General features: G+C 48.5%; 1 protein-coding gene across 1 annotated transcript in view; it reads left to right on the forward strand.

Moving 5' to 3' along the window:
• Positions 1-15,798, forward strand: part of ASTN2 (astrotactin 2) — a 351,565-nt gene that overhangs the window by 122,753 nt on the left and 213,014 nt on the right. Inside the window, exon 6 of the mRNA XM_071453747.1 lies at positions 4,519-4,665. Coding sequence (XP_071309848.1) covers positions 4,519-4,665 — 147 coding nt within the window. The remainder of the gene's footprint in view (positions 1-4,518; positions 4,666-15,798) is intronic.

A 15,798-nucleotide genomic window follows, 5' to 3' on the forward strand; every position in this document is an offset into this window, starting at 1 on the left:
GGCTGGGCTGGCTGTCCCCAGGGGATGCTGCTGTCCCCAGGGGTTCTGCTGCCTCCAAGCTGGGCTGGGCTGGGCTGAGCTAGCTGTCCCCCAGGGATGCTGCTGTCCCCCAGGGTGCTGCTGTCCCCCAGGGTGCTGCTGTCCCCCAGAGGTGCTGCTGTCCCCCAGGGATGCTGCTGCTGTCCCCCAGGGGTGCTAATGTCCCCGAGGTGGCCTGGCCTGGCCTGGGCTGGGCTGGCTGTCCCCCAGGGGTGCTGCTGCTGTCCCCCAGGGGTGCTAATGTCCCCGAGCTGGCCTGGCCTGGGCGGGGCTGGGCTGGGCTGGGTGTCCCCAGGGGATGCTGCTGTCCCCGAGCTGGGTGCTCTGCATGCAGCACAGCTCAGCGGGGGTTGCTAAGCACTCCCAGCACTCGCTGTTCTCCCCAGCCCCGTCCTCCTTTGGAGCTGGGAATACATTTCCATATCCGAGTGGCCACGGAGCGTTCCCTGCGATGCCATTGTCTCCCGGGGGGTGGGGAAGATTGCAAAGCACTTGGCGTTTAACACCCACATATGGTTAACACCACGGGCTGTGTGCTGATAAAGAGGGGGTAATTAAAGTTTATTTTTTTTTTATAGACTAATCTCCCAAGCATGTATTTATGAGCCTGATTTAGAAACAGCATATTACTGAGAACACGGGATATTTGTGTTGCTCATAAATCCATACGTGTTCTGAACACACCTTTTCTCTTTTTTCTTTTCTTTTTTTTTTCTTTTCTTTCTTCTCCCCCCTAAATTTAGGCAGTACTGCCAATATTAAGAATAATTGAGCCCAGAGTTTAGTTGGGCTTTTTCCCCCCTCCTTGTCTTTTGGGCAGGCAAAGGAAAGTGTACAAAGCAGTGAGTAATTAAATGCACGAGGAAATGATATTTCAAAGGAGACACGGTGCGTTTGGAGGGGCTGTTTGCTGAGTGTTTACACCAGTGCCTTTGAATTTATCTTCATCTTGCAGCAGGTGCAAAATCTTCAGGGGAATGTGGTGCTTTGCAAGCGGTTTCTGAGCAGGGACTCACATCCTCACCAGGATAATTCGCACTGGGGTTTGAGGGGAGACAAAAAAATCCTGGATGGGGAAGATGGTGGTGGCCAGAGTCCTTGTGACCACGGTGCTGGACCCTCCTCTTGTTTGCCAGTCTAATTAAGCCACCCTTGGATCACCAGCAGGGAGCATGGCAGGTATGATTCTGCCCTGAAATGGAGCACTTTGCCTTTCCTTTCTGCTTTTCTCTCCTTGGATTTTGTGGGCTGTGGGGAGAAGTTGCTTCTCTCTGGATAGAAGTAATTTATTCCTGTTTTTCATCCTGGTGGTGTGCCCTGCCCACTGCTTGGGTGCAGACTCCCTGGGAATCCCCATGGTCCAGGTTTTCCCCTTCAAAACTGCCTGGGTGAGCACTCAGAAACTCACTCACTTTGCTGCAACCTCTCAGAACACTACAGAAACACCTTTGATTAAGGATATAGAGAGATCACCTCTATATCCTCTTCCATCCTGGGCTTTTTACCATCTTCCATCTTTACCATCTTCCCCCTGGGCTTTTTGAACCCCACAAGACCCAAACCAGGAGTTCTGTTGGTGCTAGGGCTCTCAACCATTCATATAACTCTTGTATTCCCCACTCAGCTTTCTCCTCTTGGTAAAAGGCTTTGATACAGCTTGTTTGGTGCACCTGGAGTTACAAATCTGCTCTTCAGACACTTCCCTGAAAGCCTGGAGATGACAAGGAGAGGAGGGAGAGCCCAGGCTTAGCCAGGCCAACCTCTCATTTGTGGCATTGGGTTTATTTGGGGCTGCCTGAGCTACTGAGCTGGGTTTGGATCCTTTCCCTGGGCTGAAGAAGGAAGGGATCAGTTTGTCTCACTTCTGGACCAGGGTGCAGCCCTGGAGAAACTGCTGAGATGGGTTTGGTTAGCAGGGCCTTGCTGAAAATACATTTGCTTGTGGTTTTAAAGGCTTGGAGTGAAGCTGATTATCTCCAGATAGGTGTTTAAATACAGCACAGCAATGCTGGAGCATCAGTGGTCTGCAGAACAGGGAAAGAGATAGAAAACAAAATCCCAGTCCCTCTCTTTAAGTGCTTTTCCAGCAGTCTCCCTTGAAACCTGGCAGCTAACTGGTCGTGAACAATAAAGAGTTGAGCTGGAAACCCAATTTCAGCTCGAGCAGAAGCCCCCTTGTTGTGGTTCACTTGGTCAAAACCAAACATGAGGCACGTCTAGAGGTCAGTGATTAGCAGTGGTGGAAATGAGAGAGTGCAGGAGGGAAGGGAGTTACAGGAGACTTGGAGCAATTGTCCCTTTCCTTGAGCAGCCAAGCTCAAACTCATGGGAGTGTGAAAGGATTTTTGCTGTTCCAAGCCCCTGTGCTGCTCTCCTCTGAGTCATGGGGAGAGAAGAAGCCACATGGACCAATGGGGATGGGAAATCCTAATTCCTCCAGCTCCACTCTGGCTGCAGTTTGGTGAAAGCTGCCATCATACCTGGGATTTGGGCTCTTTGTGAAAAGGGGATAATGCTTGTCTCACTCATAAGGGATTTATGATTTAATGTTTGCAAAGCACTTTAAGACCCTGGATTGAAAGGTGATTTATAAGGGTGAAATTCAGCGTTGTCTGGTCCATTGTATATTTGATTTCATCCACTTATTCTCATGGGGGCTTTTTTCCTTGCTTTTTTTTTTTTCCCTTTCCCCCCCCCTTTTTTTCTTTTTTGCATTCGTGTCATAACTTCAAGCCAAGCAGGGGTTGTGGCAGGCACAGTATGCCCAGCAAGAGGAGGATTTTGCCTCCCATGGAAGTGCTAACTTATGCTGATGATATGAATAAAGATTGGAAAAGAAAAAAAAGAGGATTGCAAGGTGAGGGGCGCAGAGGATTGGCACTAAAGCTGTGAAATAGGAGTGGGATGGCTGTTTAGATGATCCATGCATAAGGAAAGATGCTTCATAAATAATCAATTTACTTGTTCCTGTTGGTCTCAGTGATGGGGGTATTTTCCAGCAGATCAGCCACTTCTCCTGTCCTACAAACCCTGGTTGGAGCATCCCCTGTGCAGGCTCCAGCCTGGGGATGCTGTGGTGGGGCTTGGTGGCCTGCAGGGGAAGCACAGGTTGTGCTGAGCATGAGGTCCTGGCCTGGCCCCAGCACCTCCAGCAGCAGCTTTAGGCAAATCACAGGGTGTGCAAGGGGTAACTTGGATCCATTTCCAATTCAGTTTTCAAACTGATGCTTTTTAAATCTCGCTTTGCTGATGAGGTGACAAGGGCTGGGGTCCAAGTGGGGAGAGGCTGCTTCCAAAAATCAAGAGGTGTCCTCACCTGAATCCTGAGCAGGGGCTGTGGTCAGCTCTGCCAGCAGCTGGGTCATCTCAGCTTGCACCAGAATGGGCTGTGCAGCCTCTGGGCTCATTGCTGGGCTCTGCTTGCCATGGACACACTCTCCAAGTGGTGCATCCACAGCCCTGGAGAAGGAACATTGTGAGGTGTTTGTTGCTATCTTGGAGCAGAGCAGGGTGCTGGCACAAGGTGAGGGGGCTGTGGGGGATGCAGTGCAGTCAGAGCAGCAGTGGGGCAGCCCCCAGGTCCAGGGGGATCAGAGGTGCCTCAAGGGTGCAGGCTCCAAGCACTCCTTGCTTGGGCAGTGGAGACCTGATGGTGGTCTGGGACAGTTCTTGGTCATCTCCATCAGTAGAGAGGGTCTCATTTGGACACCTGACATTCCCAGTCTGCATCCAATAAGAGCAGCTGAATCTTCTGGGCCAGCCAGGTCTCTCTGTGTTGCACAGCTTCCCCACATTCCCTATGAAACCTGGGGATTCTGACCTACCCAGCTGCTGTTGATGGTGATTCAACCTTCTCATCCAACTCATCTCTACAGCCACAACAGCCCTATTTTCCACAATACCAGCAGTTTTGCTCCTAACTCTACTAGTTCTCTTCTTTCTAACTATCCTAGAGGTAGCAATAGTGATAATCTGACTTATGTCTTTGTGCTCCTACTGAGCCTCTACCTATAAGAAAATATCTAACCCTCAATGGCACACCAAGCACATTCTTATCACATAGTAGACCCCAGCCCCTGAGCCATCCTAGGAGCAGCCACTGCTCTCCTAACCACCTCAGGTCCTGCCCCACAGGGTTTCACAGTGGCTGGCCAAGCCAACCAATATTGACAAGAAATGATGGTGGTTTCAGCAGGGAAGCACTGCAGGTGTGATGAGTGATTCCAGGGAGGAGAAGTTCCCAGGGACAGGGTCTATAGAGGGCTTTGAGCAGGTTTTTTTGAGAGGTTCCCTCCTCTAGCCAAATGAAGCCCCATGCCATGGGAGTCTGGGCTGTGCAGCCTCCTCCTGCTGAGCTCCCATCCTTGTTTTCCATGCCTGCCTTCCCCGTGCTGGTTCTCCCTGGCCTCTGCTGACAAAGCCCTGGGTACAGCTTTCCCTTCTGGACCCCACCCACCCACGGCTGTGTGTGCCTTGCAGGTTCCACGAAGAGCCCTGTGAACAAGACGGCGCTGACGCTGATCGCGGTCAGCTCCTGCGTGCTGGCCGTGGTGTGCGGCTCGCAGCTCTCCTGCCCGCTGACCGTCAAGGTGACGCTCCATGTCCCTGAGCACTTCATTGCTGATGGTAAGACCCTCCTGTCGTGGCGTGGCATTCCTGTTGTGGTAATAATTAGCACTGACTCCATGATTCCAGAAGGCTGATCCATCACTTTGTTATACTATACTTATTAAGAGCTCCATAGCTGTGGCATTCACATTTTCTAAAAAATCCCTTTGCCCAGGGTTTTTCTCCTGGGAAGCTAAGAAGCCTCAGAGAAAAGGAATACAATTCTTACCTCATTTGCTTCTCCTGTGTTGTGCTCATGTGGAATGTGTTTGGAGATTGTTCACCCACAGGTGATTGTTCCATTGCATTCTGCTGGGAGTTGTTTTCACTCTTTGGCCAATCAGGGCCAAGCTGTGTCAGGACTCTGGAAAGAGTCAGGAGTTTTCATTATTATCTTTTTAGCATTCTGTAAGTATCCTTTCTGTATTCTTTGGTATAGTATAGTATAGTATAGTATTCTTTAATATAATATAGTATAGTATTCTTTAATATAATATAGTATCATAAAGTAATAAATTAGCCTTGTGAGAACGTGGAGTCAGATTCATCATTCCTGCCTTCATGGGGCATTCCCTGCAAATACAATGCATTGCCCTCACAGACAGTCTGATACAGTCAGACCAGATTGGTCAATCCATCCAAACACCATCACCATTGGCCAATTAAGAAACCACCCTTTGGTGAACAAATCTCCATAACACATTCCACATGTTCACAACAGGTACAGCAGGTTAAGATAAGAATTGTTTCTCATTCTTTTCTCTGATCTTCTCACAGCCTTCCCCAGGACAATGCCTGGGAAAGTTGTGCATTGCTCTCTGTGGCCCCACCCTCCTGCTGCCCCTCTGGGTGTGTTTGGGACATGAAGATTCCTCTCTTTAGGAATGCCCCAGCTGTCTTTGACTGCAGGGATCTCCCTTTCCACAGGCACATCTGCAAGCCTGAGGCCAAAATCTCAGTCATGTCAATTAATATAATCGTTGTTATCATTGGTGCTAATTGTGTCTGATGGATATTTCTGTTCTCCTCCAAACTCGCTGAGGAGCCCTGGGAGCTGCACAGACAGGCAGCAGCAGAGCTGTTTTGTCCTGCAGCAGCAGAGCTGCTCATCCCAGCCCCTGCAGCTGCATGGAGGGAAATTGCTGGGGTTTGAGCAAGAGCACAGATGCTTTGATAAATTAGACAAGTGCTGCTGTCACTATTTATTGCTTTCTCCAACTGGGCTCCTTGCATTTGTTGTGTTTCACTGACCTTTTCTTTATAATGTGCAGTGAGCGTCGAGTGCAAGTTTTCAGTAACATGAGGGCAAATTTCATTTTCTTCCAGCAGACAGGACCCATTATTCAGTCAGTTCCAATTCCTCAGCTCCTGCACTCATCTCACTGCTTGGGGCATGCAGATGGGCACTTTCTCTCTGCCAGAAATGCGCTGCATGCAGCCAGTGCATCACCAGCTGCTGGGGTGTCCTGGTGCAGCCAGCTCTGGGACAGCTCCCTGCTTTGGGAGCTTTGGAGTGGAGGGCAGCTCTTGGGGGATTACTGTTTTGGGGAGATGGTTAAAGACACTCAGTGGCATGAGAGCTGCAGGGGCCAGTGGGGAGGGGTTGAAATCATTACTCCATGGCAGAACAGGAGTCACCAGTGTGTTTGAAGTGGGATTAGCCCTGCTAAGAGTGGTCTCTGGGTAGCTGGGATAGCCCAGGGGTCACAGCTTGTAGGAAAGAGGAGGAGAGCGTCTACTTTGTGTTCACACATTGGAGGAACTGAACATGAGTTCAGTGCAGTGGAGACATGAAGATAGCATCAAGGTGTGGATGCCACATCCCTGGAAGTGTTCAAGGCCAGTTTGGATGGAGCTCTGAGCAATCTGGTCTGGTGGAAGGTGCTCCTGCCCATGACAGAGGGTTGGAACAAGAGGATGTTTAAGGTCCCTTCCAAGCCAAACCATTCTGTGATTTAAGGATTTGAAACAGGGGATTTGTCTACACCTTGACCTGTTTCTAAAAGGTTTTAATGATTGTCCAAGCCACACATGAGCATTTGAAATCTTCTCAGATGGTTCCAAGTAGCTGGAGAACAGAAACTCCTGCATTTGGGGCATGAGGTTGCTCCAATGCTAACTTGTGTCCCCTTGGGATGGGCACTGGCCAGTTCAGCACTTGGACTGGGAGCTCACTCTGGTTCTGGTGCTGGCTGAAGGTCAGCCAGGAAGGCAGGGATGGAGACAGGACCTCAGCATCCTGCTCCCAGCTTGTGGTTCTGGCCCAGGAAAGACAGTGAGTCCTGAAAAAGAAAATAAACAAAATGCAATGAGACTCCACAGAATGGAAGTGGAAAGCTGAACCTGTGCTTGTCACCAGGAAAGGGGTGGCAATGCAAATTATGCAAATGCAGGGAACACTCGAATGAAAATGACAATGAAATACCAATAAAGCAGATTAATATCCTTGAAACTGGGGGAAATGGGATGCTCTCCAGTCCCGACTTAATGACTTTTCTGAAGAGAAAGTGGCAAGAGGACTGGTAACAACGGTTTGGAGAAGAATTAAAATGAGCTTTGTAATGAAACTGTAAAATATAATTACAAACTGCAAAAACTTTTAAAATATTTTTTATGAGAAACAGTCAAATTCCTCACACAGAAGCAGCCAAGACATTTTGCAGTGGCTATCACTTTCCCTGAAATCTCAGCATTTTATGTGATGACAGTCTCTTGCTTGGGAAGAGAAAAAGCTCTTAAAAGTTGTCCCTTCTTTTTGAATAACAACAAATCCCAAGGCGCCACCCAACTGGCAGCAAAATATTACAAAGCATTTAAAGACATCACAGAACTGAGCTGGGCTGGGAAATTTCAATGAGACCCAGGAAAAGTGTGGCTGGATGTGTTTGCCAAGGCTCAGCACCTGCAGTTTGATGCTGCTGGAGAAGAGAGGACCTGCTCCTCCCTGGAGATCTCCTGTGGGGGATTAAATGTGGATTTTTTACAGGGGGTTGGCATCAGCATCCCTGTGGCATCGAGGTGACAACAGAGCTGATGTGTTTGGCCTGGCAGAGTCTGGGAGCTTTGATCAGTCTTGCAGCAGCTTCTGGTGTGGCACCCGACGGTGGCTCCGCGTCTCGCGGGTGTCTGTGCGCGCTGAAATCGTCTGGTTCCCAAAGCTGCTCCCTTTGGGGCTGCACAGGATGATAAGGCAGCCACGGTGCATTCACAGGAGATGTTCCCACACGAGGGAGCGGTGCCCTCTCCTTCCCTTTTGAAATGTGGGATTTCAATAGGCACCAGGAGCCAAGGAAAAGCTGAAAGCGGAGCTGCTACCGGCACCTCTGCAGGAGAAGCCAAACAAAGGCAGAGGCTGAAAGAAATCGCTCTCCTAGACGATGAGAACTCGGCTTTGAAGGAAACTTTAAATAGATGCCAGCCAGTTCTGGCGTGCCAGCAGCCAGAGCCAAGAAAAGAAAGAGGGGGGAAGCCTCCCCAAATGTCTGCAGCTTTGGAGAAGAGCAGCTTTCCCTGCTGCAGCAAGAATGGCGTTAGAGAAAGCAGCTCCAGAGCCTGCTGGAGTGGCAGGGTGGGAAAGGGGAGGGGAAGGACTGGCACCAGAAGCCAACTGGCTGCCAAGCTGGGAGGATATATTCCAAGCAGCAGTTCTATAATAACCAGCCTGTCTCCACTGCCCTTATTTCTCCCTCAGTTTGTTTTCTTCCTTTTGTTCATTTGATGGGGTGCCCCTGCCTCGCTCCCTGCTGAGCAGTTATTGCCTGGCTTGCACAGCTGCTGTGCCTTCACTTCATGGAGCAGCTGGATCAAGGAGAGCCTGCCAGGAGCTGCTGTGGCTGGTGGGGAGGGCTGGGACCTCCTGTTTCCCAGAAACTAGTTGGAGCCTCTAAATCCTCTCTATTCGAACACAGTGTTGGAGCATCCTCTCCTCCCTTCTGCTGCTCCAGGGTTTGTGTTTCGAGGCAGCCCCTGTCCGTGCTGAGCAGGAGGAATTGTTCTCATTTCAGAGGTGGCTCAGATTTATGGAAAGAACTGTAGTGGCTTTTATGAGGATATGAAAATGCAAGGCATTATTTAGAGGACCCTTTAGCTGTGTCAAAGGGGGGAAGAAAGGAAAGAGAGTCCCTCCATCTGAGTAATAAAACCTCTTATGAATATGGGAGCCACTCAGCTCTACATTCAATAGTTGTTTTTTTGTTTTTGTTTTTTTTCTTGTAAGTAATAATTCAAAAAAGTAGAGCTGGAGCAACGGGAATGGCTTGCAGGGAAGGCAGGGTGGAGAAAGATACTCTGGAGGGCTCAGCCTGGAGTACGTCCTTGCTGCACAACACTGTGAAATATAGTATCAATTAAAGCTTCCCATTTTTACAGCCTGTGAGAGGTTATATACGGTGTGGGTGGATGTTTGTACTTTAGTGGGAGAGGTGGGTGAGATCCTCCAGTGGTGCAGAGGGAAGCAAGAGCTGCCTTTAGCAAGGGGCTTGTAGGGCTTTGTTTTATAAGTGGAAATAAAGCAAAGGGCATAAAGCAGGTTTTTGTCAAAGACATTTCAGGGCATTTACAGCCTTTTACCCTCCTCTTCTGAGGTGTGTGCCAGGGAAGTTGTGGTGATGCCTCTGCGCCTTTCTGGGCTTTGGATGGGTGTAGAGTGGTGCACAGAGCATGGTGTGGGCAGGCAGGGATCCTCTGTGGGATCAGAGCTCGGTGTGGGCAGGCAGGGATCCTCTGTGGGATCAGAGCTCAGTGTGGGCAGGCAGGGATCCTCTGTGGGATCAGAGCATGGTGTGGGCAGGCAGGGATCCTCTGTGGGATCAGAGCTCAGTGTGGGCAGGCAGGGATCCTCTGTGGGATCAGAGCATGATGTGGGCAGGCAGGGATCCTCTGTGGGATCAGAGCATGGTGTGGGCAGGCAGGGATCCTCTGTGGGATCAGAGCATGGTGTGGGCAGGCAGGGATCCTCTGTGGGATCAGAGCATGGTGTGGGCAGGCAGGGATCCTCTGTAGGATCAGAGCATGGTGTGGGCGGGCAGGGATCCTCTGTGGGATCAGAGCATGGTGTGGGCAGGCAGGGATCCTCTGTGGCATCAGAGCTCAGTGTGGGCAGGCAGGGATCCTCTGTGGGATCAGAGCTCAGTGTGGGCAGGCAGGGATCCTCTGTAGGATCAGAGCATGGTGTGGGCAGGCAGGGATCCTCTGTGGGATCAGAGCTCGGTGTGGGCAGTGTCCCCACCCTGATGAGCTGCCCGTGTGTTGGGTCTGTCCCTCCTGCAAGTGTGGATTCCTCTCCCAGGATGAACCCTGCCCTGAGAGCAAACCCAGGGCCCCCCTTGCAAAGCCAAGGGGCCAGCTGAAGTGGAATTTCTACTCAAGACCGTGTTTTGGGTTGGAGCATCTGACAAGATGGCACAGAGAGGTGGAGGGAGCTGCTTTTTGTTTATTCTTTTAATCTCCTGCATCTGCGTCTGCCTGCCTGAACGATGCCGTGCTGTCCTTGCCACGCAGCTGATCAGTAATTGTTTCATCTGCAGATTATTTCCTACCTTCCCCCACCACTGTTTCCTCCAAGATGCTGCTGAATTGGATGCTGCTATTAGCAGCCTGTGTTAATTTTCCCTGAAGACTGCTCTGCAGACTGCAATTGTTGGGACTCACAACAACTTCTCATTTTGGTTTTAATTAAATGTGTTGGTTTTAAACTGTTTGTTTTTGACATTTCCTGCTCAATCTTCTGCAGCTCTTGGAGGTGACCAAGCATTGCCTCGTGCCCTCAGGGCACTTAGGATGTGCTGTACATGTGGCCACACAGAGATGAGCCACGGGAAGTGGGGGACTGGCTGTGTCCCCATCCCCTTTGGCAGCAAGGAGAAGCTGGACACGCTCTCTGATTTACAGGTGAAGCTCCCCAGGTTTGTGCCAGGATGGAGAAAGAGATCTGGTCTCAAAGCTATCTCAGGTCAGACTGGGTGGAGTTCTGAGCAATCTGGTCCAGTGGAAGGTGTCCCTGCCCATGGGAAAGGGGTGGAACAAGATGATCTTTAAGGTCCCTTCCACCCTTCCAACCCAAAGCATTCTGTGATGTTGTGATTTTTTCAGGCTTTCAGGAAGATTCTGAATTTGGGGTTTCCCATGTTCACCAGCTGTTCCCAGACCCATAAGTCCCCTCTGAAATCAGCAGAAGGAGTTGGTTTAAAATATTTTTTTTCTTGTGCTGTTTTCTCCTCCCAGGGTTTTTTGCTCTCTGGAGACCTGGGTCAGGGCTCTGACAGAAGCAACACTTTCTTGCAGACTCAGTGTCACGTCTGGCTGCTCCAGGCCCTGTGTGTTTCATGTAAGGTGGCCGTGTTTGGGGGCAGCTTTACAAATTGCATTTTATTTCAGCAGCTTGTAATCAGCAGGGTCACCTCGGTGCCTGTGTTACAGCTCACTCCTGCTCCCCTGTCTGCTTGCCTGGCAAGAAAATGTGAGCAAATGGCTGCAGTGTTACCAGACATGAACTCTAAATATTAACATCAATTTATGAACTGTATCAGCATGGATCAAAGGGATTCCAAGACGGTTTTACAGCACGAACGCTCTTTGCATGAAGAACTAATCAGGTTCTGGAGGCTGAAGTACATCATGTTTTTATCGTGCCTTTGACAGGCTGGTGAACCTGCTCAGCTGCTGCCCAGCTCCCCAGCCCTGGGCCTGCCAGAGGCACTCCCAGCTCCTGGGGCAGGGAAGCCAAATGTTCTTCCTTGTCCTCTGCAGGACTGACTGGGGCAAAGCCAGCAGGATTGGCATTGGATTGGCATTGGATTGGTGTTGGATTGGCATTGGATTGGTGTTGGATTGGTGTTGGATTGGTGTTGGATTGGCATTGGCATTTGGATGGTGTCAGCAGATGTGACAGTGTTCACAGGGGTCTCAGGTTGAGGGAAGAGATGAGGATCTGACTCCATGTTTCAGAAGGCTGATTTATTATTTTATGAGATAAATTACATTAAAATTATACTAAAAGAATAGAAGAAAGGATTTCATCAGAAGGCTGGCTAAGAATAGAATAGGAAAGAATGAATAACAAAGGCTCTGTCTCAGACTCTCTATCTGAGCCAGCTGGGCTGTGATTGGCCATTAATCAGAAACAACCACATGAGACCAATCCCAGATGCACCTGTTGCATTCCACAGCAGCAGATAACCATTGGTTACATTTTGTTCCTGAGGCCTCTCAGCTTCTCAGGAGGAAAAATGCTAAGGAAAGGATTTTTCAGAAAAGATGTCTGTGACAAGCAGGAGCTGCTTCAGAGCTGGGATGTGTTGCATCCTGAGAGATGCCCCCTCCCCACAGGGGTGGGCACCTCCTTGAGCTTTACCAACACCATTGACCCTCTGCTTTGGGAGGGATGGACATCTTTGACCAGCTAACTTGCTCTCCCTCCCACAGATGGAGATGCAGACATCGAATTCTGCATTCATACAACAAGCTTATCACAGCTCCTCTGTGCTTTGTGATGTGATCAGATTTAGGCTGGATTTCCCTGAACCCTTTTCTGATATCTGGAGAGCATCACTGTTAGAGAGCCCCAGGCTGCAGTGTGGAAGTTGGGAGATGCAGAGCATTAAGGAGAAGGGGTTTTGTTTTTGTTTTTGTTTTTTTTTTTTTTTTTTTTTTTTCCAGGAGTCTCATTTCTGTCTCAGCCACTACTGGCCCAGATGGCTTCTGAGGACAGAAATGTGCTCTTACCAGCACCTCCACTATTTGTCTAAAGCTGCCATGGGAGATCTCATTGCAGCATGAGCTTGACCACGAGGCAGGGTGGGCAGATTCCCTCTTGGCTGAGCCATCACCTGCCTTATAAATACATTTGTTGTTTGTCAGGAGCTCAGCCCTGGAGAAATCAAGACTGACTGACAAGAAAACCCAAAGAAAGAGTCTGTCAGAATGATCAAGGCAGTGTAATTTAACACTTAAATTGTAGCCCTGCTCCTCCCACAGGAAAGGTGGTGCCACTTTGAGCTGTAATTGCACACAGACATGTACTGCTAATTGACTTCTGCTTTGCCAGGGTGGAAGAGCTCTGGCAGGATTAATGGTGTTTCAAGGGGATGGGGGTCTCCAGGTTTGATCACCATTGGGCTGGGCAGGTGACAGCCCAGGGGTGCAGTTCTTGTGCTGAAAATACACCCTGGAGCACTGTGAGATATAAACTGTGAGTGCTTCAGCTGAGGGAGGACTGAATGAAAGATGTGTCTATAGGCTTGTGCTGTTTTCTAACCTTTCTATTGTAACTGTCTGTTTAAGAATTGCACCTTGTTCAAAGAGAGAAATAGTTGGAAAAAAAAAAAGAGGAAAGAGGGTTGTCTTGGATCTTAACCTGGTGTGATGCTGTCCCTGGATTCAAACTAGAACTTAGAGTTTGACTTAAAACTATTTAGATTATTCCCAAATCACCTGGTTTTGTGCTGGGCAGGAGAGGTCTGGTGAAGCTGAGTGCTGTGTTAGTCTGTGGGTGCAGTCCTGCCCCAATACACATTTCCTTGCTTAAGTCAGTACATGTGTGTCCTGGGCATCCAAAGTCTGTCTGGTTCTTCGGCATTTTCTGGGAGAAATTTAAGAAGCAGAAGTTTCCATGCCCTGGGCCCAGGACAGAAGAAGGGAGAGCTGATCAAGGGGAAGAGCTGATAGGGGAGGAGTTGTCTCTTTGGGCAATGTTCTTTCAAGTTTAACAAGGGGAAAAAAAAAGGTCTCTAAAGAAATCAAATAGGGTTATTCTTTGTACCTATAGAATGAAGCCAGAGGGATCATCTTTCCTCTAGTGTTTATAAAAACTATCTGTAACAGGATTAGAACTGTATGATAGCATAGGGCTGGATACATTAATAGCAACCTATAGTATGACCTCCCGTTGCTTCCCAACACAAAATACTAATTTTAGATGAAAAGGAGTTTTGTTGGCCAAGAAACAGTGAATGGACCAAAGATGACAAAAAAGAGCAGAGGGAGGAAAAAATAGATGTTCTTCAAAAAAAATTATATTTTGATCTTTTGCCTTGAAAAGAAAGAGAAAGGAAAAGCCAAACCCTTTTGGCTTCCTTTTGGGTGCTTTGTTCTTTTCCCTTGTTAGATATCTCTTCTGAGCTGTTTTATCCTGTTGTGTTCTTGAAAATGATTTTTGAAATGTCAAAACTTCAAGCCTCTTTTGTCAGGGCTTAAGCAATTCCACTGAACTTTGAAGGAGACCCCAACATGAGAGACATGAACTTCTGACGCTGCCTTAACTCCTCCAGCTTTGATCAGCGTTGGGGAGGCAACGGGGGGAGTGGAAAACACACACACAGAAACCCAAACAAATCAATCCCCTGAGGGGCTGCTTGACCTTGTGGAGCTGGGAGGGGGCTGTAGCTGTGTCCTGGTGTTCTCCACACTGCTCCATGGCATTGGCTGGCTTGTAATTCCAACAGCATTTGAGGGACATGTCCTGGTACGGGGTATTGTATTTGCAGGGAATGCCCCGACAAAGGCAGGAATGATGAATCTGACTCCACGTTCTCAGAAGGCAAATTTATTACTCCATTATACTATATTATATTAAGGAATACTATACCAAAGAATACAGAAAGGATACTTACAGAATGCTAAAAAGATTAAAATGAAAACTCGTGACTCTCTCCAGAGTCCTGACACAGCTTGGCCCTGATTGGCCAAAGAGTGAAAACAACTCCCAGCAGAATGCAATGGAACAATCACCTGTGGGTGAACAATCTCCAAACACATTCCACATGAGCACAGCACAGGAGAAGCAAATGAGATGAGAATTGTATTCCTTTTCTCTGGGGCTTCTCAGCTTCCCAGGAGAAAAATCCTGGGCAAAGGGATTTTTTCAGAAAATGTGAATGCCACAGCAATGGGGTTCCTGCTGGGTGCAGAGTTGTCATTTTGTTTCTGTATTCACTTGGTTGGTTGATGGCTGCTTTACCCCCAGACCTAAACATCTCTCTTCAAGGGAGATTTCAGCAAGGCTTTGAGTGAAATTTGTGTCTGGGAGGACACCTGGGAGGTTGGCAGTGGGAACAGCAGGGTGGACAGTCCCTCCAGTGTCTTCAGAGTGTCTGTGCTGGCACCTGCTCTGGGGACTGCAGCTGAGGGGGTGCTTCAAACTGGGTGTGGGGGTGAGTTAGTAGGGTCTGAGGTCCTTGAGGAAGGTTTTAGGACGCTGGTTTGTACTGGGTTCTACCCCCCTCAAGTTCCCCATCACTCCCCTTCCCTCCATCCAGAGACTGCAGTTGTGGAAAACAAATCCAGGTGATGTTCCCAGCAAGCTGAAGGTGTTTGAAACAGCTTTTACTTGGAAAAAATGTTTGTTCTTGGTAGTTTCTAAAATAATTTGTTCTTCAGTGTGCCCCTTCTGAGCTTTTCAAGGTGGTTTTGATATGTACACGATGGTGACTTTTGAAATACTGTTTTCTGTGTGTGGATTCTTTGAAAGTGAAGAGAAAAATTTTGTGAAAAGGCTTTGAAATCATCAGAATTTTAGCTTTCAAAATATTTGTAGAGTGCCTTTTTCTGTTATTTATTTCACAGGCAAGCTATAAAGGGATCAAGGTTGGGGTGTTTGTTTGTTTGTTTGTTTTTTCAGTGGGAGAGAAGGTGATGAAGGTGTCTGTGAATGTCTCTCAAAACCTTGCCACACACTAAACTTCAGAGATGTGAGAAGTTTCCTTGCTGGAAGTTGTTCCCTCCCTCCTTTAAGGAAGGAAAGGGAGGAAAATAAAGAGGAGGAAGGAGGGAAAGAAGGAGGAAGGAAACGAAAACCTTTAATTTCCATGGGTTTCATTTTTTTCAGACTGAGGTAGAAAAACCTCCATTTTACACTGAACCTGAGTTCAGGAATTTTGGATTGAGATGTTTTCACTGCTGCTTTTGAAAGAAACAAACAAACAAACCCCCATAAAAACCTGATAATGAGAATGATTTCTCAATCAGACTCACTAAAATCATAATAAATAATTAATCTTCAAAATACCTGGAGTCAGGGAAGGGGCAGATCACAAGTCTGATGAGGAGCAGCTAGGAGAGCTGGAGAAAAGGAGGCCTGGGGGGAATCTTTCACTCTCTACAACTCCCTGACAGGAGGGTGGAACCAGGTGGGGTTTGGCCTCTTCTCCCAGGAAA

The sequence above is a fragment of the Agelaius tricolor genome, unplaced genomic scaffold, assembly GCF_023055355.1.
Source record: "Agelaius tricolor isolate 1412-34295 unplaced genomic scaffold, bAgeTri1.0.p SCAF_37, whole genome shotgun sequence".
Classification (NCBI taxonomy): domain Eukaryota; kingdom Metazoa; phylum Chordata; class Aves; order Passeriformes; family Icteridae; genus Agelaius; species Agelaius tricolor.